Below are 23,657 nucleotides of genomic sequence, written 5' to 3' on the forward strand. Positions count from 1 at the left end.
ATGAAATGATTATGAGAAGTTCCCATTCACTTTCCATCTCTTAGTAAGACAAGTAAGAAGACTGAGAGGCAGGGAGAGAGAGGGTCAGAGATTGGGAATGACAAAGTTGGAGACAAGGCAAGGAAACGAGGGAGAGGGACAGGGAGAGGGAGAGGGAGAGAAAGATTTAGAAGAAACCAAAAGAGAGACAGAAAAAAAAGCGAGAAGATATACATCTATAATTGGTTACCTTTGCAGGCCGCAAGGGCTGCAGTGATGTCAGCCTCATTCAGAACACCGGCGAATGCCATTGTTTGCTGTATGAGAGGAACAGGGAGAAGTAAAGAGAGAGAGAGGAAAAGAAGGGAGAAAAGAAAAGGGAGAGTAGAAAAAAAGAGGGAAAGAGAGTGAGAACAAGAAAGAGACTTCCAGTTAATTATGGTGTTATCATAGTTATCACAGGTTATCATAAAGTTCAAAGCCATGCATGAGATCTCTGAGTCCCGCCTTTTAATAACTCATTCTAACATGATATGTTTGCCCTGCACTTTCTGAGTGTTGAGGTGAACCATTACATCACAGCAATAATGCCGGATAGCGTTAACTTAATCATAACAGTTGTTAAATCGGACAGCCATGGATGCACTGAGTCCTTCCATTCAGTCAGCCTCAAATTGGTATATGTTCACACAAATGATCAGAAATTGTAGTCCACTTCTCAAAAGCCCAGACTTCCAGTGCATAATTCAGGAACTCCTGTGTTGTCATGAATTTGGTTCAGTTCCTCCCATATGATTCCATGCTTAGTCCAAAGAAAAGAGCATTGAGTCTGAAACTGGCCTTGAACAAGCTTTCCCCATTGTTCTGTTTCCATTGCAACGCTGGAAAGACTCGGAGAGTGCCTGTCAGAGGCTTGACTCTGCTGTAAATGACTCACCTCAGGTATATCTCCAAGATAAGACTCGAGTGGATTCGCTAAGATGATTCTGTCAACTGCAGTGAAGCTGTGTCCGTAAGCCCCACGACCTTTTATACGTCCACTCACACGAAATCTGAAGCAGATGTAACAGACACCGCATGCAAAGCAGTTGGTTAAAATGTGTCCAGTAGTCAGACCTGTTCTATTTATATGTACATAAATAAAGATGCTTAAAAGGTACGTGTGGGCCTTTGCAAAAGTGTTTAATATTCCATTGGGCTAATAATAGTCTACAAGATGGGATGAATTAGGCACCATAGATTTGGACCGTGTGAACTGACCACTCACAACTTCAATCACCCACACGTTAATAGGCTATTTATACATTTCCATTCTTTTTTTTAATACAATGTCTGTGTTTTTTTCTTGCAGAGGCAACACGGATTTCAGAAATGGTTGATTTTGTGATTATAAATACGATAGGCTACTTCATTTCACAGTAAGTTGGTTTAGTTTGGCAAGTGTTAAAAGTATTTTGCATGCGTAAAATGTTGAATAAATTGATATGCATAGCCTAATTCCCATAAATAAATTGACTATGATTGTTGCTATAGATTGACGTTTTGCAATATTGAAAAAACTACAAAATCACTGTCAAATTAATGTATTTAGACAAACTTTGTGTGGACAATTTTAGCCTTGCTTTTGATAAACTAAGAATATGTGATTCTTGCCATCCTGAGCAGACTAAACACAAGATAAGATCTGTTTGTTTTTTGGTCATATATGTTTTGTTCTGTCCCACCAAACCATGCAGCCATCAAGATGTGTGCTGGTGGGGGTGTTTTGGATTGGTCACTGGTCAGACTGTTTTAATCTGAAAGACCATTGTCATTATGTTTGTTTGAGAACAGCTTGGTTTTTTACTCATTCAAACCTACCCTCATTGTGGCAGAGAGGAGACTAGTAGAAAGTCAGGAAAGTTCTGGAACAGAAAAGGCAATTCCTCCTTCAGAACTTAAACATCCAAATACTAAACCCATCCTGTTGTTCTATCCTTCATGTCGTCAGTGGTGCTTCTGTTTTGTTAACAGGTTATGTTATGTAATGCTGTACATTATATGTATTGGGGTATTCATATTTTGGTAGAATTGGCAGTGTATGCATATTCAGTGCTTGCGAATATGTAGTGTATGTTGATAAGCCTATATGAATATCTATAATAAAAAAAAGTTTTTGAGAATTAATATTGTTGGTTACTTTTCTTATTTGTATTTCATGTGGTTGATTTGTCTGTAAGTGTCTTGTCTGTTGATGTTTTGTTTGGACTCTGCGAAATGTAGTTTATATACTGCATCCGCTAATGAGGACCCTAATACAATCCTTGTCCTCATGTCTGTCTGGAGGTCTGCAGGGAACCTCAGCAGATGGAACAGGGGCAGCAGGGGGCAGTGTTGAGATGCACCTGTTGGCATTTGTAATCTGCATTTGTAATAAACTGCCTTAAAACCACCTGAGTGCATACTGAACATTGAATGCATTGTTGATGCATGTGCTTATTGACTTCATCAACACATATCCGACTGTGTGATGATGTTGAAAGCAACACCACCTTTTGAGACATGGCCAGCCCTGGTCCAGAGGCACATGCCTCTCTGGAGATGCCACTCATCTTGTGTCTTACTCCCAACTTCGTAATCTCCTCATTTGACCCCGCCCCCTTTGACCTCCTGAACCTGAGTCATCCCCACAGCACACAGGAAGTGGAAACTGAATGCCTTAAAGTTGGACCAGTTGTATTTGTGACATGATATCCTCCATCAGGACAGTCATAATATATGTCTCGGTCAAAATATTTCATGAGTTGCTAGGAGAGCCAGACTGCATCCAGAGGTGGTCACGTAAGGTCTGTAAACTCAGGAGACTCCGTGGACCAGGTTAGGATTTCCACAAGATGCAGTGGTAGTATATCTATTGCTGATTACATTCCACTTATGGCGTGTACATTACCAATGTGGTAGACAAGACATCTGGTTCCCAATTAGATTTAGGGCCTCTCACTACCCTCTCTGAGACAGTTATGAATGTGTAAACCTCTTCTCATGTACATTAGGTATGGTCAATAAAGTTCTGTAATTGATCATACTGATCTTATTTCTTCACTTCAGTCTCACACCCCTCAAAATAGAAGTGACCCATATTATATGTCGCTCTGCCTCTGGTTGTGGCCAGCTCACTGACAGGGGAGGTTGTTTATAAATGTGCCTCATTGACAAGACCCTTGTAACTGGGGAGCTCTGAAACTTGAATCTTGCTGCTGGGCCTCCTGGCCCTACCTCCACTCCTATACCCTAACCCCTGCTCCTCCCCCTGCCCATGCCTCAGCTCCAAGTCCTGGCTCACTCCTATACCCTAACCCCTGCTCCTCCCCCTGCCCATGCCTCAGCTCCAAGTCCTGGCTCACTCCTATACCCTAACCCCTGCTCCTCCCCCTGCCCATGCCTCAGCTCCAAGTCCTGGCTCACTCCTATCCCCTTAGGATTAGATGGTCTTCTCAGTGTGTAGTATTGACTTCTTTTGTGTCATTTAACATTTCCTTTTTTACTTCCTGTGGTTAAGTGTGGTTATTAAGACCAAGACAAAAGTGTTTCCAAATGTGAATTTATTTCATTTTCAAAAAGTGCAATGGTGGTGATGGTAAGATATTGCACACTGTCTGAATGTGAACATAAAACGTATTTACAAAACATGAATAGTAAACACGCTTTGGGGGTGTAGGGGTTACATCAGTCAAAACAGTCTGCGGCGACATTCATAAATAAAATGAATATAAAAAAGATACAGCAGGCAAGGCCAGGACATCCTCAACAGCACAATGGTGGTTTCATGACAAGAGGGCTGATGAGAGCTTATGCTTTCACAAGGGCAGCGAACTCTGTGGGCAGGAAGGGACGAGAAAGGGAATGTCACTATTTTGGTATCAAAAAGCTTTTTACCCATTATCATGTTCACATTTGATCGAGTGGAGTTTTAATTATTGCTTTGTTTCTCAATGGCTGGCACACTAAATGCATGGTACATTTTATGGTACCTAAACCATATTTTTATATTAGACTGAACCAATTCAACAATAAAAACAAGTGCAAAAAGTCAAATATAAAACCTGTATTTACAGTCCTTCATATAAAACAAGGTAGACAGGCTTCAATAGGCTAGTAGGCCAAGCTGATGCAGACTCCTGCTTGTGTAGGAAGGCAGCAGACTGGAAGGTGTTTGCTGTGATCGGGCACTTACCATCCACTCCGATCATGCCATCACCATCAGCATCTCCGGCCTTGAGGAAAGCCTTGGTCTCAGCATCTGTCAAAGCTCTGGCTCCAGCAGCGAACACCTGCAGGAACAGCCTGGAACACATTGGAGAACAGGTCAGGTCAGGAGGTGGAGTGAAGAGGCAGATATCCAAGGTAGTAAAGTAGAAGTCAGTACCTCAAAGTATTGTCTTGGACTTAATTTATGGGTTTCTATTTGTAATAGGCCATTTGGATCAAGTTCTGATTTCACTCAGAAATATTCTCAAAGAAAGTATACATTTACTTTCCTGTCAAAAACATTTATAGTTTACATAGTTCATAATTGTCCTTCATTAGTCTAGAGGGTAACACAGATGAATCTTCTCTCAAGTTTTGGATGGATCATCCAAAAAGTAGTGTCATATGTGAGTTAAAGTAATGTTACTGAGGAGTATCCATCAAGCAAATTACATAGTATATACAGATTTTGATGTCTCTTTTGTTAGTGTAAAGAACATGTAAAGAACATGAGACTACAGTAAAGAATGTTCTGTTAATATGGATTCTGTGAATGGTACATCACTTTACCCAAGAGCGTCTACTTGTTGAGAGTCACGTAGGGTGTAAAGTATGTTTCGAAAATGTTAAGTAAGTTTTGAGAATGTGACGTATGCTTTAAGAGTGTTAAGTATGTTTTAAGAGTGTAAGGGTGGTTCAAAGAGAGTTAAGCATTATATGAGAAGCCCCTAAGGTATGTAGTGAGATAATAAAGTTTGCTATGAGACTAGTATAAAGTATTCTCTGAGAGTGTAAAGTATGAGGCTTACTTGAGCTCATCCTCCTCAATGAAGCCACTCTTGTCCTGGTCAATGACGAAGAAAGCCTTCTTCACATCTTCAGCTGACTTGGCGGACAGGCCAACCTTGGCGAAGAACTCCTTGTACTTGAAGGAGTCAGCAGCTGAGACAGAGGAGAGAAACTACGTTTCAAGCCTCAGCATCTCTGATTCAGCTCATTTTGTTCTTTTGAGGCCTTGTATTGCATAATGTAATAATAACAAAGGATTTCTTCAAATGTTCCGGTAAGGTTGTTGTGAAGACTAAGCTTTACGTCATCTTGACAAGATAAGTTGGAGGATGGTACATGCTTTCAATCCCTCGTGCTCATTAGACCTTCAATACATTTTCGATTTCTCCTGTCATTGAAATGAACAAGTGTGCATTTGTAGGGATGTTGTGTTGCAGTGTTTGACCAGGGTGAAGCAGAAGCACACCTGCGCAATCCTTGAGTGCTGCTGCGACATCTGCGTCCTTAAGAATTCCAGCGAATGCCATTTTGATTAGTTCTGAGAGAAAGAGAGAAACATTGCCTTTCAACATGATTCACATTTTGAAAGAGGAGCTATTTAACATTCTATTGAAATCATAACATTGAACATTACACCACAATCATTTTCGTCTGCATGAACCGATGCGTTTTTCCCATAACAAGCATTTGTTACAATTTAACGTCAATGATAGATTTTGGTAATGTGGTGGCAGTCTGCATGGTGATATACTGAGGAGGCCTCGGCCTTGCTAACTGAGACCCTTCCAATTCGCCCTTTACCCTGCTCGCTGCAGTTACTACTTTGCAGCTCTAGGCTACACTTCACTTTTAAATAACTCATCTTTCATTAAGGATGAATTTAGTTTCATTCAGTGATACTAAAACTTGATGCTATTCAATTGTTCAAAGCATCCCCAGATGTTTTGAAAATACTCGGCCATTCAACTCTTGCTTAGATTCCAATGTTCCTTGGTAGGGCTGAGGTCCGTTAGGCGTTACACTTTGCCTCGCTTTGCAGTTCCATTTTGCTTTTAAACTCCAAATGCAATCCATACGTAAGTTTCCTTCTTCATTTTGTTTTTCAGTGTACTCCGTGGTGAAAAAAGAAAAGAAAATCTTCGCTTTGAGAAACTTCAAAGCGTGCGGCACAATCTCTGTGTGATATAGCCTCAGTCCAGTTGATGAGGATGGAGGGAACGTGAACTCACCTTGGGTGTACCGTAGTGGTTTGAGGAGGCTGCTGTGTATCTCAGTTGAAGGCCGGATGAACAAATGTCTCTCTGCTCTCTCATTTTATACCCTCAGCCTACAAGGTGTAACATACACCGTCTGCTTAGGGTTCGTTTTTTAGAAAAATTTGTCTAGTGGTCAAATAGTGCTATTTTTATCCTCTCCACCACGGAAGCTGTCCTTGTGTGAAACGCAAGAGGGGCATTTTTGGGTGCCTCACTACCCTACTCATTGGTTGCATGTTAAAATGCCTGCAATGCATATTCTCAGTAATATGACCCTTCTTATAGGTAATGTATATCTCTTAGGGACCTAAGGGCCATTAATCAGAGACTTCCATAGACAATTAGATGAGGACACACGTTGTATAGAAAACATTTCATCGTATTTACATTAATAAATTAATAATGTGTGTCATCAATTGATAATCAACTGTGTCTCTATCTGTGTCTCTCGTGGTAAGGTTGCTGTCAATTCCCACATATACTCCTCCACACGTTAATGCTTGTGTCCAAGTAATTGGAGTAGAAATGCTCTATTAATTCATTCAGATGTGAATTAAAAGTGCATTGGGGTCATATAAACCCATATATATATACACACATTCTTGTTGCAGAGGTGATTTTTAAAACACCCCCTTACCCAACCAACACACGCAGTCTGTGACTTGAAATTCCCCAGACATTTTGACCCCGTTTTAAAACATAACATTTTAAGAAGTTGTTAATGAAACCCTAAACCCTGTAAGTTGACAGTTGAAAGTCTGCAATTAAACTAGAGCACCCAGCCCTGTATGTCGGCCATTGCTTCATGTCTCATCATGAGAGGAAAATGTATTTTTTTCCAGGATGATATACTGCTGTTGGAGCCACTTGAGAGGAAGATTGACTTCTGCTGACTGCCCTGTTCTCTCTCTACTGGTCCCATCTGCCCCATAACACCTTACGAACATGCTTCTACACTGTCAGTCAAGGACACAACTAGGAGACATCTACAGACTGGAGTTTCAAGACAGGTGGTTTAATATTTAGCGGAAAACAAACACTTATTTATAAATGTTTCCATCACGCAAAGACAGCTGCAGTCCATGGCAAGGGTTAATCCAACCACTGTTTATTTTATATTTGTTTACAGTATTAGATTTTCAGAATATCAGAACTAGTCACACCACGTTGGACAAGGCTTAGGCGTAGCCCTGTGGCATTGCCTTCACAGGGATCGTACTACACATCCTCAAACTAAACACCGTTGAGACAGACTCCGTCATGAATGGGATTAGGGATGTTCCTCAAGGGCCTTCATGAAGCCTTCACAAGGGCAGAGAATTCTGAAACAGACAAACAAGCAAACTAATTAAATCAGTTCAGATGTCAAGAGACAAGCTCACGCGAGCCCTGTAATTTGATCGTCATTCTGAAATCACTCAACAACTGCTACGGCCACATGAGAATGCAGACAGCGATCTACGGCAAAGACTCTTCACTCCAAAATGCAGACTTAAGGCTGTGGTTGCCTGGTAGCGCACCTTCCCAGCCGATCTTGCCGTCTCCGTCCATATCCGCGGCCAGGAGAAACGCACGGGTCTCTGCCGCGGTCAGGGGCCGCGCTGCCTTAGAGAAGTTCTGCAGGAAGAGCCTAACCACCCAGAGAGCACAAGACACAACAAGCTGAGGAACCCTGAAAACATCAATCGGTGACACCATGCTACACAGACCAGCAGAATGAAGCTCACTAAAGAGAATTTACACTTATACTAAACACCATGAGATAAAGTTAGATAAACTATAACTATCAATAACATGGCTGGTTCTTAAATGCTCGATATAAAGGAGGTGTGTGTTGTTTGTGTGGACTCAACTGGAGTTCATCCTGCTCAATGAAGCCACTCTTGTCTTGGTCTAAGACCTTAAACACTTTCTCGATCTCTGGAGGAGACTTCTTGGACAAACCCACTGTCGCAAAGAACGTCTTGGGGCTGAAGGAGTCATTGGCTGAAAGATAATGAAGAACACATGAAGACCACCAACCAAACTCTCCTATCCACAGTACACTAACTGCAATCACTCAGATTCAGGATCCCTTTTCTGGATTAACAGGAGTTTCAACACTCTAAAACGGACAGGAAACAAATCAATCTTTCATCGATCAGAACATCCATCATCCAGGACAACCTCAAAACCTCTAGACACCGAAACCTCAAAACCACAAACACACACACACCATGACCATTCCCACCTTTACAAGCGTTGATGGCTGAGGTGATGTCCGATACAGCCAGAAAGTCTGTGATGGCCATTTGGAGCGAGTACGATGGGGAGGTGGCAGACCAGGATGTTGTTGGCTTCTCTGCAGACACGATGCAGAGTGACTTTATCTCTGGGTGTGCCAGAGACCAGCGCACTCCCCTTGTCACCTGCAGCTGGCTGCAAACCACTCCAGCCTCCACATGGCTGCCTCACTGACAGGGGCTTTGTCCATGTCTGAGTGGGGCTCGATCACTCTGAACCACAAGGCCATTGTCTTACCGACTGACTGTGAAAAGGGTCAGAGCAGACGCCTCTCAGATTTGAGGTCCCGTTTGAGATCACAGAGGTGATATTGAAGGGGAAGTTTCTACTGTATCGATGGTCTTCACAGGATTCCGTTTAACTGAAACTGTGATGTTGTCAAGAGACCATTAAATTGGGGGGGTGTTTATGTGTGTGTGTGGGGGGGGGGGGGGGGGGGGGGGGGGAGGCAGCATAACAGCGGTCAGGGCTTAAGTAAACAGATAAAGGTTAAATTTGGTTTGGCCAGAACAACCTGGCTGGCTCTCTCTTTCCCCCCCTCTCTTCACACGCCCCCTAATTTTTCTGGCTTCCCCACATAACCCCTCCCCCCCCCCCCCCCCCCCCCCCCCCCCCCCCGTACTCTCTCTCCACCTCTCTCCCTGTCTCTCTCTGACCGGTTGCTTCCTCACAATTGTACAGTGTTTCTGTGACACAGGTTCTGGCACCAGCTCCCCAGCCTAGAGCATCCTGTTATTCTTTGGCCTCTGGCATGTTTGGACTCCTCCTGTAGCTTTGGCTTTGACCACCATTTCCCATTTTCCTGGGGTCAGACCAAGGGTCACCATCAGCTAAATACACTTAGGTTCCAAATGATGCTCACACTCAGATTTGTTCTGTTTCATTTTAATCAAACTTGATTTCCATTCAGTTAGATTCAATTATTTCAGACTGTGTCTGTTTATTCTATAAATGCTTCTATATTTGTTTTACCTGCAATGTAAACTCGTACATACTGTGCATGTAGACATGCACACATATACACACACATACAGATGTACAGGTGTTTTTCAGGGAGTGGAAAATGGTTGCTTGCAAAAGTCAAATGAAGTAAAATGAAGAGCTCAAGGTTAGACAAACACGTTTTATATTCAGAATTCACCCTAAAGGTGTCTGTTGTTTTAACATCCTCCTTACAATATGAACCAGTTGTGGAATGCAAAGCCATCATGTTACACAGAAACCTTTTTCCAGTAGTGCGCCGTGTGGATATTTGCCCTCAGGCCTCTGTCTGGAGCCCTCTTGGCCCAACGGCGAGCACGTGCAGCCCTGTGATCAGGGTGCGGAGTCGGGCTCAGCTCTGGTGACGTCAGCTGGTTTCCTCAGGATGGATCACAAGCCCCACGGCCGGCCGGCTCACAGAGCGACAAAAACATCCTCTCTCCCACCGTACCTGACCCCCTCCACCCCTCCACCAACCCCCCTCGACCTTGTCCCTTTCCATGCCTACCCGCTTGTTTGCAGGAAGAGCAGAACAGACTTCCTGTGTAAAGGACGAGAGGAGAATGGGGGAGAGGAAGAGGGAGATGGGACGGGGGGGAAAAGGAGAGAGAGCAAAGGGAAGTGGATATAGAGACTTGCCCACGTAAAGAGATGTCTTTTTTTGGGTCTGGCTGATGTTATTGTGTTCTGCGATTGTCATATCCTGATCAGGTGCAGATCTGAGCAGAGGGCTGAGAGGAGACCGAGGTAGATCACACACACACACACACAGGGAGAGAGAGACACACACACACACAGGGAGAGAGAGACACACACACACACAGGGGGAGAGACACACAAACGCGACCAGACACAGACGGAGGAAGACAGAGTCAGTAAAACAGAGAAAGAGAGAGACTGAGAGAGGGTGACATGGACAAAGACAAAGACACCGAGTCGGAAACAGCCACCGAGAGAGAAAGAGGCAGAGACAGGCAGACAGGCCGAGACAGAGAGGGAGGCAGAGACAGGCAGACAGGCCGAGACAGAGAGGGAGAAACAGAGACAGCTAGACAGGGCCAGTGGGGTGTTAGTCCAGGACAGTCACTGGGTCTAAGGAGCAGGAGAGGCCTGACTCCTACCATGGAGAATCACAGTGGTGAGTACAACCTGATCGTGACTTCTTAGGATTGCTTACAACGATTGACAAATCTAGCAAGTTCACTCAAGCAAGGTCCACCAACCATGTGGACCCTTTGCAGAGTTTTGATCGTCTAACTGGTACGCCACTGTGCTGACGTAGAACTTGCAGATCCAGGAGAATGATGATGGTCTGTTAACGTTTTGGGCAGGTGGCCACACACTTCTATTCCTTCAAAGCCTTTTGACACAGATTTATCGTTTTATTAATTGTTTGTCTGAACAGAGAAAATGTCTTCTGTAATGATTCTCATTGGGGGATCTCTGCTGTAGAGCTTGTTGGGATAAATGCTCAATATAGAGACACGTGGCATACCTTGCCTCTCATACTTGCATTCTACAACCTCAATGTTCCTGATTGCCACAACACATTAAGCCTGTGAGTGATCTGCCTTGTAACCCGCAGGACGATGGGCCGCATAGCTGGATTAATCAGAACAAGGCCGTCTCAGATAGTTCGGCTCTATTTTAACACTGTGCCATCCTCCCTTGACATATACTGTAGCCTCTCCCTGGCCAAGATGGTTGTGTCTATAACTGTGAGGCTCTGAGAGACAGGGAAGGAAAGGGGGAGGAAGAGAGGGAGGGTGTGAGGGAGGGAGGGAGAGATGGTCTAACCCCCATGCGTCCATCCATCCTGGAGAAAAGTGATTGCTCCTCTTTTCTCTGGGGCTCAGTTACACCTCCTGTCTATTTCTATCAGACCAGCTGCGATGGGAGCATACCGATAGGCCTCTCAGATTCAGGCAAGGTTCACCTCGCCCCTCTCCTCTCCTCACCCCTATCCCCGCCCCTCTCCTCGCCCCTCTCCTTGCCCCTCTCCTCGCCCCTCTCCTCTCTTCCCCCCTCCCTTATCCTGCCTTCCTCTCCCCTCCTGTCCTCCCCTCCTCTCCTCCCCACCCCTCCCATCCCTTCCTCTCCTTTCCTCTCCTCTCCTCTCCTCTCTTCCCCCTCCCTTCTCCTCCCCCCTCCTCTCTCCTACCCCTCTCCTCTCCTTCCCCCTCTCCTCTCCTCCCGTCCCCTCTTCTCCTTTCCTCTCTTCTTTTCCCCCTCTCCTCTCCTTCACCCTTTCCTCTCTTCTCTTCTCTCCCCCCCTCTCCTCCCTTCCTCTACTTCTCCCCACCCACCAATAGTGTTATTTGGCGCCTCCATTTTGGCATCAATAACTCATGTTTAAGTACATAGGAAAGTATGGTGTGTGTGTTTGTACATGCGCATGCTTGTGTTTTTGAGCCCAGCATATGTCCATGTGTGAAGCCTTGGAATCACCCTGACCCAGCTGTCATAAATCCAATGGACCCAAACAAAAACAGTTTTATCTTTGTTGCCGCACATGTTTCCTATTACAGACTAATTTACTATTATTGGTATAGCAGTGACTTAAACACAATATCCTCTCTACAGCCTACGCTGCACACACAAACACTTTTGTAGCTGCCAGAAGAGATACAAGTCTGAAAGTAAATAAGCACACACAAATGCAGCGTGTGCAAAGGGAATCCCACATGGCTAGTATAATGATCTCATGGGCCACACCTGTTACGTAATGTGGTCTCTGGAGGCGGTTGTTAAGCCATTGTGTGTTGGGTTTCCCTCCTCCACTTCACCACTCTCTCTCTCATCTTTCTCTCTCTCCTTCCTCCACCTCTCTCCCTCCCTGCCTGTCATCAACAGGTGTTTGGATGAGTTCTCTCTCTCTTTCTCTCTCTTTCCCCCCCCCCATTTGTTTCTCTTCATCGCTCCCCTTCCTACCAAGTTGGACTGCCTAACTCATGTTTAATCTGCCGTTTATCTGCCTCTCAGCTTCTCAACCATTCTGTCTATGTGCTGGGTTGTAAAGACTGTAAAGGCCTTTTCTGGTTTATCACATGATGTACTCAAATATCTCCATCCTACGAGATCTACGTAACCATCTGGCCAGATTCCTCTGAACCTTAGACCACAGTGTGTCCTTATGAAACTAGGCAATGTATGCTGAGATTTGATAAATCGTTAGAGAGAGAGAGGGAGAGGAGAGCTAAAGTGTAGGGATCCTAGGAGCAGTGTAATATCTATGGGATGTTGCAATTTTTTATTGTTCATAGTACATTAATGAAGTATTACTAAATTAAGAAATGTGAACTTTAGAATATAGTGCAAAGGTACAACTGTCTGTAGGTGTTCAGTTGATCCTGCTCTGCCGTTTCCTTCCTGCTCTCTCTCTTTCTCAGGCCGATCTGTGTTGCCATCTGTTTGAGCCGTTGCCATTAGTTACCCTGACTCACTGGGTTTTTTGTACTGAAATATCGTCGCCCTGTGCAACCTGATCCGTGTCCCTGAACGCCAGCTGGCTGAGGACGTGAGTGACAGCCTCCATGGAGGGAAGGAAGATGAGATGGGGCTGGGGTGGCTGAGGTTTGGGGGGTGACATGGGGTAAAGTGGGGTCTGGGTGAGGGACTCCCCTAGGCCCCTTGGAGGAGGGAAAGGTGAAGGGGGGGCCTGAGGAGGAGGGGGGGGGGGTCAGTCTGAGATTGATGGGCTTGGTGGAAAGACTCAGACATACAGCAGTGCTAGACTCCCATCTAAACCAGCTCCTAACTGTTCATCCTTAGCAGTTCATCTGCTTTCCCCAGGGAAGAACCTTCTGAAACAAAACCACAAGGACCCTTTTTGGGGGTTCCAGGTAGAACCATTCAAATTGCTGTACCACACCGTATTGCTGGAACGCTCTGACCTTTTAAAGTTTCTAGCTACAGACTCGGGGGGCGTTCCACAAAACGGATCAAAAGTTCAATTTGCTACTTAACTGTACGATTGTGTTTGATCCAGTCGACTGTGGACATGATCTCGACTCCCTGGTCCAGGGGGACTGATGTGGCTGGTCATTGCTGTGAGTGAGAGCTTTCTCAACGTGAGGTCAGACTCAACTGTACTGTTAACACTGCAACACCAGTCCAGCATCTCAGCAGCTGTCTGCGAGAGCCTCCAAGACAGTGTGATAAAGTGTGTGTGCACGTGTGCGTGTGTCTGTGTGCGGGGGTGTGTGTGTGAATACATGTGTGAGGGAACACGTGTGTGTTTTCCGTGTGTCAGGGGTCACAGTCTAACTTTTCAACACTTTCCCTACGTTGCTCTGGCATTGCACTGGCCTGCTTAGCCAGCACATTTTTCAGTACTTGTGTATGTAGCAGCTCAGAGCCAGCTTTGCGTTATTGCTGAAATATCAGTTTGTTCTCAGGTTTGATTACAGGCTGTGGTGAGGTAAGTGTGTGCATACACATTCGTACACTCCTAGCCTTGCTTTATATGGCTCAGTCACCACTGACCCAAGGTTTATTATAACTCACCAGAACCTATCTTCATAAGTACTGTTGACCTCTGCAGCATTTAGTACCAGAGCTTCACAGGCACTGATCATTTAATAAACATTGTAGTATACCAGTTATTTAGCTACACAAACTAACTACTATCAACTTCTCCACAGCCAGGTATGGAGAAAACAGTGCTTGTGTAAGTGTGTGATTCAGTTGGGTTATATGTGCATGTGTGTGTGTGTGTGTGTGTGTGTGTGTGTGTGTGTGTGCGTGTGTGAATGTGTAAATGTGTGTGGGGGCTCCTGTTCAATCTTGCTCTGGCAGCAGAGATACAGCTACACTGACATGGCTCTTGATATTTTGAATTTGCTGTGACACAGCATAGGGCATATTCTATGAGACATCCATGCCCATATAAGGACTACTTCCACACTCCAATTAAAGAATGGCAGCCAGCAGTCGCTGGGCTCTCAGGAAGGGAGGGTGGTGGGGGTGGGGTGGGGGGGAGTTATGAAAGAGTGGTCTGTCTACTGCACTCTGCTGGTAGAACAGTACAATTACACCGTCCAGTTCATTGGGTTGGAAAAGAGGTGTCTTCTTTCATCTACAGTTTATATAAGGACCACACCAACTGTTTGTGGCAGAATGTACATGAATGCTCACACACAAATCGAGTCTTGTTTTCTAAAGTTGTCTGTGATGTGTTCTGTCCATCTGTACTCTCCCAAGAAAGGAGAATAAAAGGAGGGGAGCCCCCGCGGCAGCCATCTTCCTGGCAGCCATCTTCCCTCCAGTAGCAGTCCCCACCCCCCCACCTTCTCAGCCTCCCTCCCCCCTCCTCAGCCACCACCATCTCAAAGGTGACCTCATATAGAACAGAGGGGACAACAGGCCCTTAGTCCTTGACTGTAACATCATATTTAGATTTGTGTTACGGCAGACATTCTGACTGTTCCAGTTGTTTATGTGTGCACGTCAGAAATAAAAGTGTGGAATGTACACACACATACACTTTCACACATGCATGCACACATATACACACACAGCTTGAGCCAGAAATATCTATTGTGAACTTTGATTCCTCTGAAGTTCTCTACGTGGAGACGTATACAGGGTTCTCTTACTTATTGTTTCTAAGAATACTCGGCTGAATGGTAAAATGAATTCTATAACCAAGAGAAGAATGTGACAGTCTGACCCTCACACCCCTTAAAGCATGATCCTGCTAGGGCAGCAAATACATGAAAACTCTCCTCAGCTGGCCTCAATATTTGTTCTAGCCTCTCCCTGTCTCCCCACCCCCTACCTGTGTCTCTCTCTCCCCCCTCCTGTCTAACTTTCCCTCCCTGTCTCTCCCTCCTCTCTCTCTCTCTCTCTCTCTCTCTCTCTCTCTCTCTCTCTCTCTCTCTCTCTCTCTCTCTCTCTCTCTCTCTCTCTCTCTCAATTTATTTCACACACACACACACACACACATTGGCTGCAGTTCTTGCTACTTCAGCTGACCTGGTCTGGATAGGGGAAGGGCAGGTGTGCTGCTGTCAACAGAGCCTCATAAATATATGACCAACTGTGCCACTCGGATCACAGTTACATGTCATCATATCAAGGGACTCTGTCAGCCAACGTTGAAGGCACAACAATTTTCTGCCAAGAGAGCGGTCTTGTCTTCCACAAGCCACAAAATATAACATTATTAATTGACAGTATAATACAGAATGATTAATTTGAGCTACTATGTCATGTTAGGACAAGTACTTGAATGTCGTAAAATAATAAAGAGGATAGAGTGAAAAGATGTCAGTGGTGTTTAAAATATGAGAGAGCGTTCTAGATGACAGCGAGAGACAGTAGAGGACGTAGTTTCTGACAGCTGTCCAGAGCCATGCTAGCCTGTACAAATATGTACACAACTGTGACATATTTACCTCTGTGTGTGTTGCTTTGTCAGGCTCAGTTTCCTCTCAGGCCCTCATAGCCTCGCTGAGGACCTGGCCTTCCCCCTGCCTCTCCCCCCAAGCCACTTTCCTTCCTCTGCCTGCCGTGTCCAAATAAAGCCTGCAGACACCCACGACCTGACCGGAGTCCTTACGTTCCCTCCCTACCCAGGGTGCAGTTCTCTGGTGACCAGGCCAGGCTGGGGTGGGTTGACTGAGCCAGGCTGGGCGTCTCTGTGTTGTGCATGCTGAGAATAAGCCTGCTCGGGTCCAATTACCCTCCCCTCACAGATAGTTTGGTGTCACTTGTCGTCTGCTGCTTGGATCTGAAGATTCTGCGCCTGCAGTGTAAAAGGATAGTGATGCGTGTTTTAGACTCTGCGTGTGTTACAACTCAATTGGTTGGTCGGTGAGGCCCGACCCAGTTAGATGGAAGGAAGACCTCCACATCACGCCATATCTCTCCCCCACACCTACCCTCCCCCATCTCATGGTAGGGCATTGACTCCACCAGCCTGCCATTGGCTCTTTCTGACCACCCCCCCTGTTTCTTCACATGGACAAGTGTCCTGAGAAGGAAGCAGGGGCATTGTGGGATGTGTCCTGTTTGGACATCCACCAACAAGCTGTTAAGGTTAAAGACAGGAGGAGAGGCATTCACTGGTTGGGTGGCTGGTTGGCTGGCTGGCTGGCTGGCTGAGTATCTGGATGACTGTGGGCTGGTTGGCTTCCTGAGTCGCTGGGTGGAGGAGTGCTGCATGGGTGTGTGGCTGGATTATGCTAGCTAGCTATCCGTCTGTCGCTTTGGCTGTCTAGTTGTCTGGGTGGTTGGTTGGTTGGTTGTCTAGCTGTCTGTCTGGCTGGTCGGCTTGTAGAAAAGGGAGTGGGAGAAGAAGCAGACTAAGCTGTCATTACTCTGGGGTATTAATAGCATGTGGGGCAGTGGAGAAGGGGATCTTCTGTGCTTTGCCCTAGTTAGAAAAACAACAGTAAATTGCGGAATGTTACAGCTAATCCTACACCTGAAACCCAAGTGAAGAAGGCCAACATTTCCAACATGGCTCCTGTCAAACAGCTCACTGTCCCAACCCAGACCGCCGAGAGGGGACCTCAGTCAGCTTTGTAGACGGCAGAAGTCGCACAAGTGACTTCACATGACCAGCCTTCAAATAGGACACACAGTTCCACATAGATCCTAGATTTAGTGCACGATCAAAAGTAACTGCCTCAACTCTTTCTGTCCAAGTGAGAAGGGGTCTCGGTCCATGACTGATATGATATGCCTGATACTGCCTAGCCCAGTGGAAAATAAGTCTGCTATCTCAGCAATCTACCAAGAGAAACTATGCGTCTTGGCTGAGCTGACAGTATGAGCCCTAAGAAGCCTGGGATACAGCCTGCCAGGAAGGGAAGGAGGGAAACAGAGAGGTATAGAAGGAGGGAAGGAGAGAGGTATAGAAGGAGGGAAGGAGAGAGGTATTAGAAAGAGGGAAGGAGACAGGTATAGAAGGAGGGAAGGAGAGAGTACATACACTTCTTTCCGTGTTAATGAAGTGTACAGTGGGGCAAAGGCGAAAGGCAAGCACCTCTCTCCATGTGAACGAACCACCATCTGTCCATGTCTCTCTCTGTTCCTCCACTCCTCTCTCACCATTCCACCGTCTCCTCCCTTCTTGGGACGGCAGAGAGAAGCGGAGGTGAGGGACGAGTGTGTGTGTGTGTTCGTCCCTGGGAACAACATCCTGGTGCTGTCTGAGTGTGTCAAACAGAACTCCAGCATCAGTGATTTTGTTGCCAGGGGGAGGACAAAGACAGCAACGCTTCACTCTTCATTCCTCCAGCAAACAGGAATGTTGACTCTCAGAACCCTGCTACGAAGAGTTGCGTTTTTGAGTTGTGGCATTTTCAATCAAAAGGTTATCACATCTCTTCTCATGACCAAGTCTCTTGGACTTCTGATCAAATCAATAAAAAATACATTGAAATAAAAATGGACATAGGGTTGTGATACTGTGCCCATAGATGTCAGTCCCTCAGAGACAATATTCTCAGGGCGTTAGACCAGACAAAAAAGACAAGACAGGATACCAAGTCTCCTCTACCTACCATTAACTCAGACGACGATGCCTTACAGAACCTCTAGAGGGTAGCAGATTCTAAAGCAGTATTCTTTAAGCCGTGCTTGTGCCTACAGGGCATCTGGACAGGCACAGAATGAGGCCCATGTGCTGTTCCTCAGAAGGGGACAGGAGATCTTTTGGAGTCTGAGGACAGTCTGGTTGTTTTTTTTTGTTTCTCTCTGAGAGACATATTATATCTGAGTTATTTCAGCGTAGTTGTGTGATCCATCTCTGCTCTGCTCCACTAGACCATCCTGCTAATGGGACTGACTGTGGTATATCTAGACCTAACAGCACTCACCTCACACTCATCTCTCTGTCACCCTCTCTCACCCTCATTTCCCCACCTTGTTTCCTCCATCTCTCTCTCTCCATTTGAAGGTGGAGGATTATAACCCCTTGAACACCAGAGAGACTTGATGTACTGTTGATAAAGATAGACCAAGATGGCAAGGTGTCACATCATAAACGAGGTAATGAGAGCGTGATAACCTGACATTCCTGTGTGTTTGGTTTAGGTTAAATCCACAGGGCTGCCACCCCACACGGGTGGAGCTAGAGCAGTTAAATGTTCAATAACACCCACAAAATGAGGTTACAATATGAACAAAGGGTATCTGTTTGTTGATGTGCTGTTGGGAGGGGTCTCTGTGGTGTGTGTAGGGTGGGACCCCTGTGGCTCTTCCACCTGTCACACAGCAAGGTGTTAATCTAGCTCACAAAGGGTAGATTAGAGCTCCTGTGTGTGTTTGTCTGTGTGTGTTTACGGGTGCTTTTGTGTTTGTGTCCAGATACCACTGTAGTACGTGTGTATGAATGTGCTCATGTGTGTATGTAGACTGTGCTGCGTGATTGTGCCTGCATGTGTGTGTGTGTGTGTGTGTCTTCCTCATGCACCCTCTTTCAACGTCACAGCTCTCAGTGACTCAGCGCCCCTGTTCCCTCTCCTGAGTCACTCGTTCAGCGGTTGCCTGGAAACCACTGAGCGGAAAAACTCTCCCATTGCGTCTTTCCCCGCAAGGACGACACCAATATTTATTCAGGCTGGGCCGAGAGCGTCCATGAGAGAATAACAGATCCATACTCTAACCAGCGGAACATGGCCACATCGCCATCCTAACTGAGAACAGCTGAGTCGTCTCTTTCTAGACTTCCTGTTGTTGAAGGGGATTGGATCAGGCACACACACACACAACACATACAGACAAACACACACACAGACACCCAGATCTCAGATTACAGCTGTAATGGCAGTAAACAAACATGTCAACTCCCACCCAAAAACTCAGACAGTAGATGGACATGACACTTGATCAGCCACAGTGCCAGTGTTGTGTGCTGTGGAAGAAGCTCCGCAGAGGAGGGATTCTGGGTGGAACGTTATGGAGATCTCTTAGCAGGACAGACTTTTGGAGATGGTTTAATGAGGGCACTGTCACAGAGTTTGTGTGTGTGGGTGTGTGTGTGAGCACTCCTTCACCTTTTGCTTTCCTGCTGTGTCATGTATTGTCAGACAGACCAGACGTCCACCTTCACTGTCACCATGGTTCAGTGTGTCCCTAAATCAGACAGAGGTTGAAAGTCATGGAAAAACCGACTCACCTGCCCCCCTCCTTCTTTCTCCCGCTCTGTATGTTTCCCCCCAGTCTTCGTCTGTTTCTCTCTCTCTCTATCTTACTTTACCTTCTTTTTCTCCCCCTTTTCCTCTCCTCTTCCCCTCCCTCAACCCCCTCCCTCTCTCTGTCCCTCTAATTGTGATTTCACGCGAGTCATGGTTTATTGCAGATTTATTCCTCTCTAACGGCTGTGAGGCACCTGTTGCTCATGACATCACAAATGTCTTTGACATGGTCTTCATGAGAGAGGGGGTGGGGGTGGGGTAGAGATGAAGTGAGGATAAGGGGGGGAAGGTGAGACGCAGGAGAGAGAGATTTAGAACGCACAGAAAAACGGACACACACACACACACACAAATCCATTCAAGGACAGCCTAACTGGGCAGTGTGTGTGTGTGTGGTCAGTGTGTGTTGAGGGGATGTGGTGCTGCTGGGAGCTGCACACCTGTGTATGCTATGTTATTCTCCCATGTTATGTATTTGTGTTGTTACATGAACTCACAAGCCCCCTCTCAGTGGTCTGAATGGTTGTCTTGCTTTTCCTTGCTGTCATGAAGAGGGACATATGTACTCACATTCTAAAAAGAAACGTTTGTCAGTTTTACATATATTGTATACTTCACTCAAGCACATTAAGCCAACATACAATCCCTATATTGGAATTGAGATACATAATTGGACAACGTGTCTTAAAAACACTGAAGTCATTTATAGTTTGAAGAATAGATAAACCACGTCCAGCTATATGCAAACCTGTTGATCAGGAATGACCGGAGAAGTTATGGCCAATGTTCATTTGAAAAAGGATGTGACATTGTCTTGGTGTACATCAGTGGTGATCAAGCACCCCTAAATTTAATCTCAGCACCCCTAAAAATAATAATGATAAAAAATTAAAACGATTATTGTTTATTATGATTTGATGCTGGTAGTTCATGAAGAAAGGGACATCTTTTGTTTTTTCATTCATTCAATATTTTGCATAATAATACATCAATGTATTAATTGTTATCCAGTGAAATTAGGGATTTATCAGCAAGGGGGTTTAACACTTTTGCAAGGCACTGTATTCATGTCACATTCTCATTGGGGGCTGAGCACCCTAGGTCTGATCCTAGAATCGCCCCTGAGATTAAAACATCTGTAAGATATGTGGACACACAGTAAGATACACATGTGTTTCACGTGGCCTTCCATACCTACCATTATGGGATGAGACGGTATGAAGGGAAAAAAAAGTTATCTGTGTCGCATGAGCGCTCTCAACGGCTTTTCTGTTCGTGACATTTTGACTGACCAACACGGCACGGACTTACGCAGGAACGGATCGTTCTCTGATTGGCTGAACCAATGCTACGTGTACTTTCGACAGAAACAGGTACCTCACATGTTAAGTTATCTTTCATCCCAGTTGCGCTCCTGAAAGACAACTGCAATTTTTTTCCCTCTGCCGCCGAACTAACTTTTTAAGGATTTCATACATTTTGCATCAAGTGAAATGTTTGAGCTCGCATAAGGAACGTGAATTTGACATTCACTTTAAAGGGTACGTTGACAAGTTAGTTCATTGTCACTATTGATTTTCGTCTATCCTTGCAGGCTAAATGTGATATTTTTTTGTGTTTCGATTGCTCCAATGTATTAGACAATCATTAACAATATTCCAAATAATGTGCTATCTAGCTGGGCTTTATGAAGTGCACCTTTACTGAATCACACAAGTATTTGAAATTAAAATATGATACTAATGATGATATTAAGTACAACAAGAAAACACAAAGGGTAGGCTACATTTAGACAACATATTTTGTTTTTATGACGACAAGTTCAAAAACAGTACAGGATACATCAGTAATTCAGGGAACATCAAATGAAAGTGAAAGGCCAGATATCTAAATAAGAGTTGTAGCTGCTCACATAGGCTGCAGCACACCGCTAGCTTAGCCACCCACAGTTGTAGCCAGAATTTGAAAGAATCACAAGAATCACTTAACTCTGGGCTGAAGGATGTGTGCTGTAGCCTATTACTAGGGGGAAGAAATGTGCTAGTCCAAAAAGTCTCCTGGTCAGTACCTGTCTTAGGAAATAACCTTGACTGTTTATCTCAACCTGCTGGATAAGAGAGGGTTAGATTACAGGCCCAACATCATGGTGTATTCACACACACGCACACGTGCGCACGCACGCACACGCACACACACACACACACACACACACACACACACACGGGTGATTAGATACAGAGCTTATTCTGCTGGTCTCACTATTCTGACTGGTTGCTGCTTCCCTTTCGTGCAGAGCTGTTCAGGCTGTGAGGAGGAGGAAGAAGAGGAGAGAAGGATGAAGTCCAAAGGGAAGCTCAACAAGTCTTCCAGAAAATCCTGGAACGGCCCAGAACCAGAGACCGAGCCGGGCTCCAGTGAGCAGGAGGACTCGGAGGCCTCAGTCCGGGGCTCCTGGAGGGGGTCCCTGAGGAGCGGAGACCGTGAGCGAGGCGGAGGAGGCACAAGCATGGCCTCCCACCGACACCGCCGGCAACACGCCAGCAAGAAAGAAGGCAACGTCCGTCGCCTGGAAAGCAACGAGCGGGAGCGCCAGCGCATGCACAAACTCAACAACGCCTTCCAGGCCCTGCGCGAGGCCATCCCACATGTCAAGATGGACAAGAAGCTGTCCAAGATTGAGACTCTCACGCTGGCCCAAAACTACATCCAGGCCCTGACCACCATCATCCTGGGGATGTCTGGGGGCCGCCTGCCCAGTGGAGAGACCCCGTCGGAGGCAAGCGCCACCAGACTGCTTCAGCGCTACCAGAAACACCTGGAGGAGGAGGGGGAGGACAGCCTGAGCGAGTACCTCACACAAATCCACACGTTCAACCAGGGCAGTTAACAGCTTGGCCCTAATTAGATTGCTGACTTTACAGGCTATACATTCTACAGACTAACAGTAGCTGCCTGCTACTGGATTGACAAACTAGCCCACAGTACATAGGCTATACTTGTCTGGCCTGAACTATTATGTAAACTGAACCACACTCTCTACGACAGTCTACGACACTCTACGACACTCACAGCACATTCGCAGCCCAAAAGAAACAGGCTGACCTAAAGACTCTAGAATGATCTAGAATGTTCACTGAGGTTCCTAGAATTAACAGTGAACTTCAAGCACACAGTAGAACGAAAGCGTAGCAGGATGGAGCTGTAGAACTGCATGATTCCGCATAAGGTAGAAACGTAGACACAAATCGTTGTTGTGACATTTTTTCTTTCATTCCCATTTCTCTTTTTGCATGTTGTAGTTGAGACAGGTGTAGTCTTGTCTTCCCTCTTAAAACTTCACGTGTCTTCTTTTCTGTACCCTGAGGTACAAGCCTCCTGTTGCAACTGTCATTAACTGCAGGGAGACTAAACTATTCTTCAACTGTCACAAAAAAACTATTCAAATGTTTCGCCAGAGATCACAAAACATGTTTTTGACTCTGGGAGAAGTCTAAGGAGGGGTGTTGAGACAGGAGTTCATCTGAACACATCACCTGGTGTCAGTTGGATCTTTGGACACTTATGATGAAACTGATGATCACTGATCATGAAGATTTGTTAAAGTAAACTACGCAAAAAATAGTTTGCCTAGTCAGTACAATCAAACCCCGAATGGCAGTCACGATAGTTATAAGGTAACACAAAATGGAGTCATATGACATGGCCTTACTGTAAGAAGTGATGATGATGGTGACATTAATGGTACCAAATTAGTTTTTATGTGTGAATAAAGTGTGAATTCAGACCAAAATAATAAAAAGAATTGAGAACCAATCAATAAACAGGTCAAGACAAGTCAATAATCAATAATCACATGTATTGATATGAGGTTGACCATGCACATTGGGGTAAGTATCCTTAATAGATGGAGCTGGTTGACACAGTACAGTACAGTGCCAGTTATTTGATGTATCTCTCTAGTTTACATTACGATTATTAAAATAATGGAATGCTA

The 23,657-nt window shown here is 45.4% G+C and overlaps 3 protein-coding genes and 1 long non-coding RNA gene across 7 annotated transcripts; 1 reads left to right on the plus strand and 3 right to left on the minus strand.

Moving 5' to 3' along the window:
* Positions 1 to 230: 230 nt before the first annotated feature.
* Positions 231 to 1,140, minus strand: LOC124475746. Its single transcript, XR_006956965.1, has 2 exons — positions 917 to 1,140; positions 231 to 296 (listed from the first exon to the last, which is right to left on the minus strand). It is a non-coding gene; the product is annotated as an uncharacterized LOC124475746 (long non-coding RNA).
* Positions 1,141 to 3,545: 2,405 nt separating this feature from the next.
* Positions 3,546 to 6,307, minus strand: LOC124475562 (parvalbumin beta 3-like). Its single transcript, XM_047032284.1, has 5 exons — positions 6,225 to 6,307; positions 5,462 to 5,533; positions 5,016 to 5,148; positions 4,193 to 4,302; positions 3,546 to 3,833 (listed from the first exon to the last, which is right to left on the minus strand). The coding sequence occupies exons 2-5, from the start codon at positions 5,520 to 5,522 to the stop codon at positions 3,808 to 3,810; spliced, it is 330 nt and encodes a 109-aa protein (XP_046888240.1). The 5' UTR covers positions 5,523 to 5,533; positions 6,225 to 6,307; the 3' UTR covers positions 3,546 to 3,807.
* Positions 6,308 to 7,245: 938 nt separating this feature from the next.
* Positions 7,246 to 8,606, minus strand: LOC124475622 (parvalbumin, thymic-like). The gene is made up of 4 exons (XM_047032382.1): positions 8,482 to 8,606; positions 8,105 to 8,237; positions 7,772 to 7,881; positions 7,246 to 7,573 (listed from the first exon to the last, which is right to left on the minus strand). Exons 1-4 carry the CDS (start codon positions 8,540 to 8,542, stop codon positions 7,545 to 7,547), a joined length of 333 nt encoding a protein of 110 aa, XP_046888338.1. The 5' UTR covers positions 8,543 to 8,606; the 3' UTR covers positions 7,246 to 7,544.
* A 1,895-nt stretch (positions 8,607 to 10,501) lies between these two features.
* On the plus strand, positions 10,502 to 22,550 carry bhlha15 (basic helix-loop-helix family, member a15). 4 transcript variants are annotated; one of them, XR_006956959.1, is made up of 2 exons: positions 10,502 to 10,653; positions 18,424 to 18,779. XR_006956959.1 is itself a non-coding variant. In XM_047032482.1 (2 exons), exon 2 carries the CDS (start codon positions 21,999 to 22,001, stop codon positions 22,548 to 22,550), a length of 552 nt encoding a protein of 183 aa, XP_046888438.1. In that variant the 5' UTR covers positions 10,502 to 10,653; positions 21,957 to 21,998. The 4 variants fall into 4 exon arrangements, 3 of the variants coding, with proteins under 3 accessions (XP_046888438.1, XP_046888437.1, XP_046888439.1); XM_047032482.1 differs by lacking the exon at positions 18,424 to 18,779 and adding an exon at positions 21,957 to 22,550; XM_047032481.1 differs by lacking the exons at positions 10,502 to 10,653; positions 18,424 to 18,779 and adding exons at positions 20,714 to 21,036; positions 21,957 to 22,550.
* The last annotated feature ends 1,107 nt before the right edge of the window (positions 22,551 to 23,657 follow it).

Source organism: Hypomesus transpacificus, chromosome 13 (assembly GCF_021917145.1).
Source record: "Hypomesus transpacificus isolate Combined female chromosome 13, fHypTra1, whole genome shotgun sequence".
Taxonomy (NCBI): Eukaryota; Metazoa; Chordata; class Actinopteri; order Osmeriformes; family Osmeridae; genus Hypomesus; species Hypomesus transpacificus.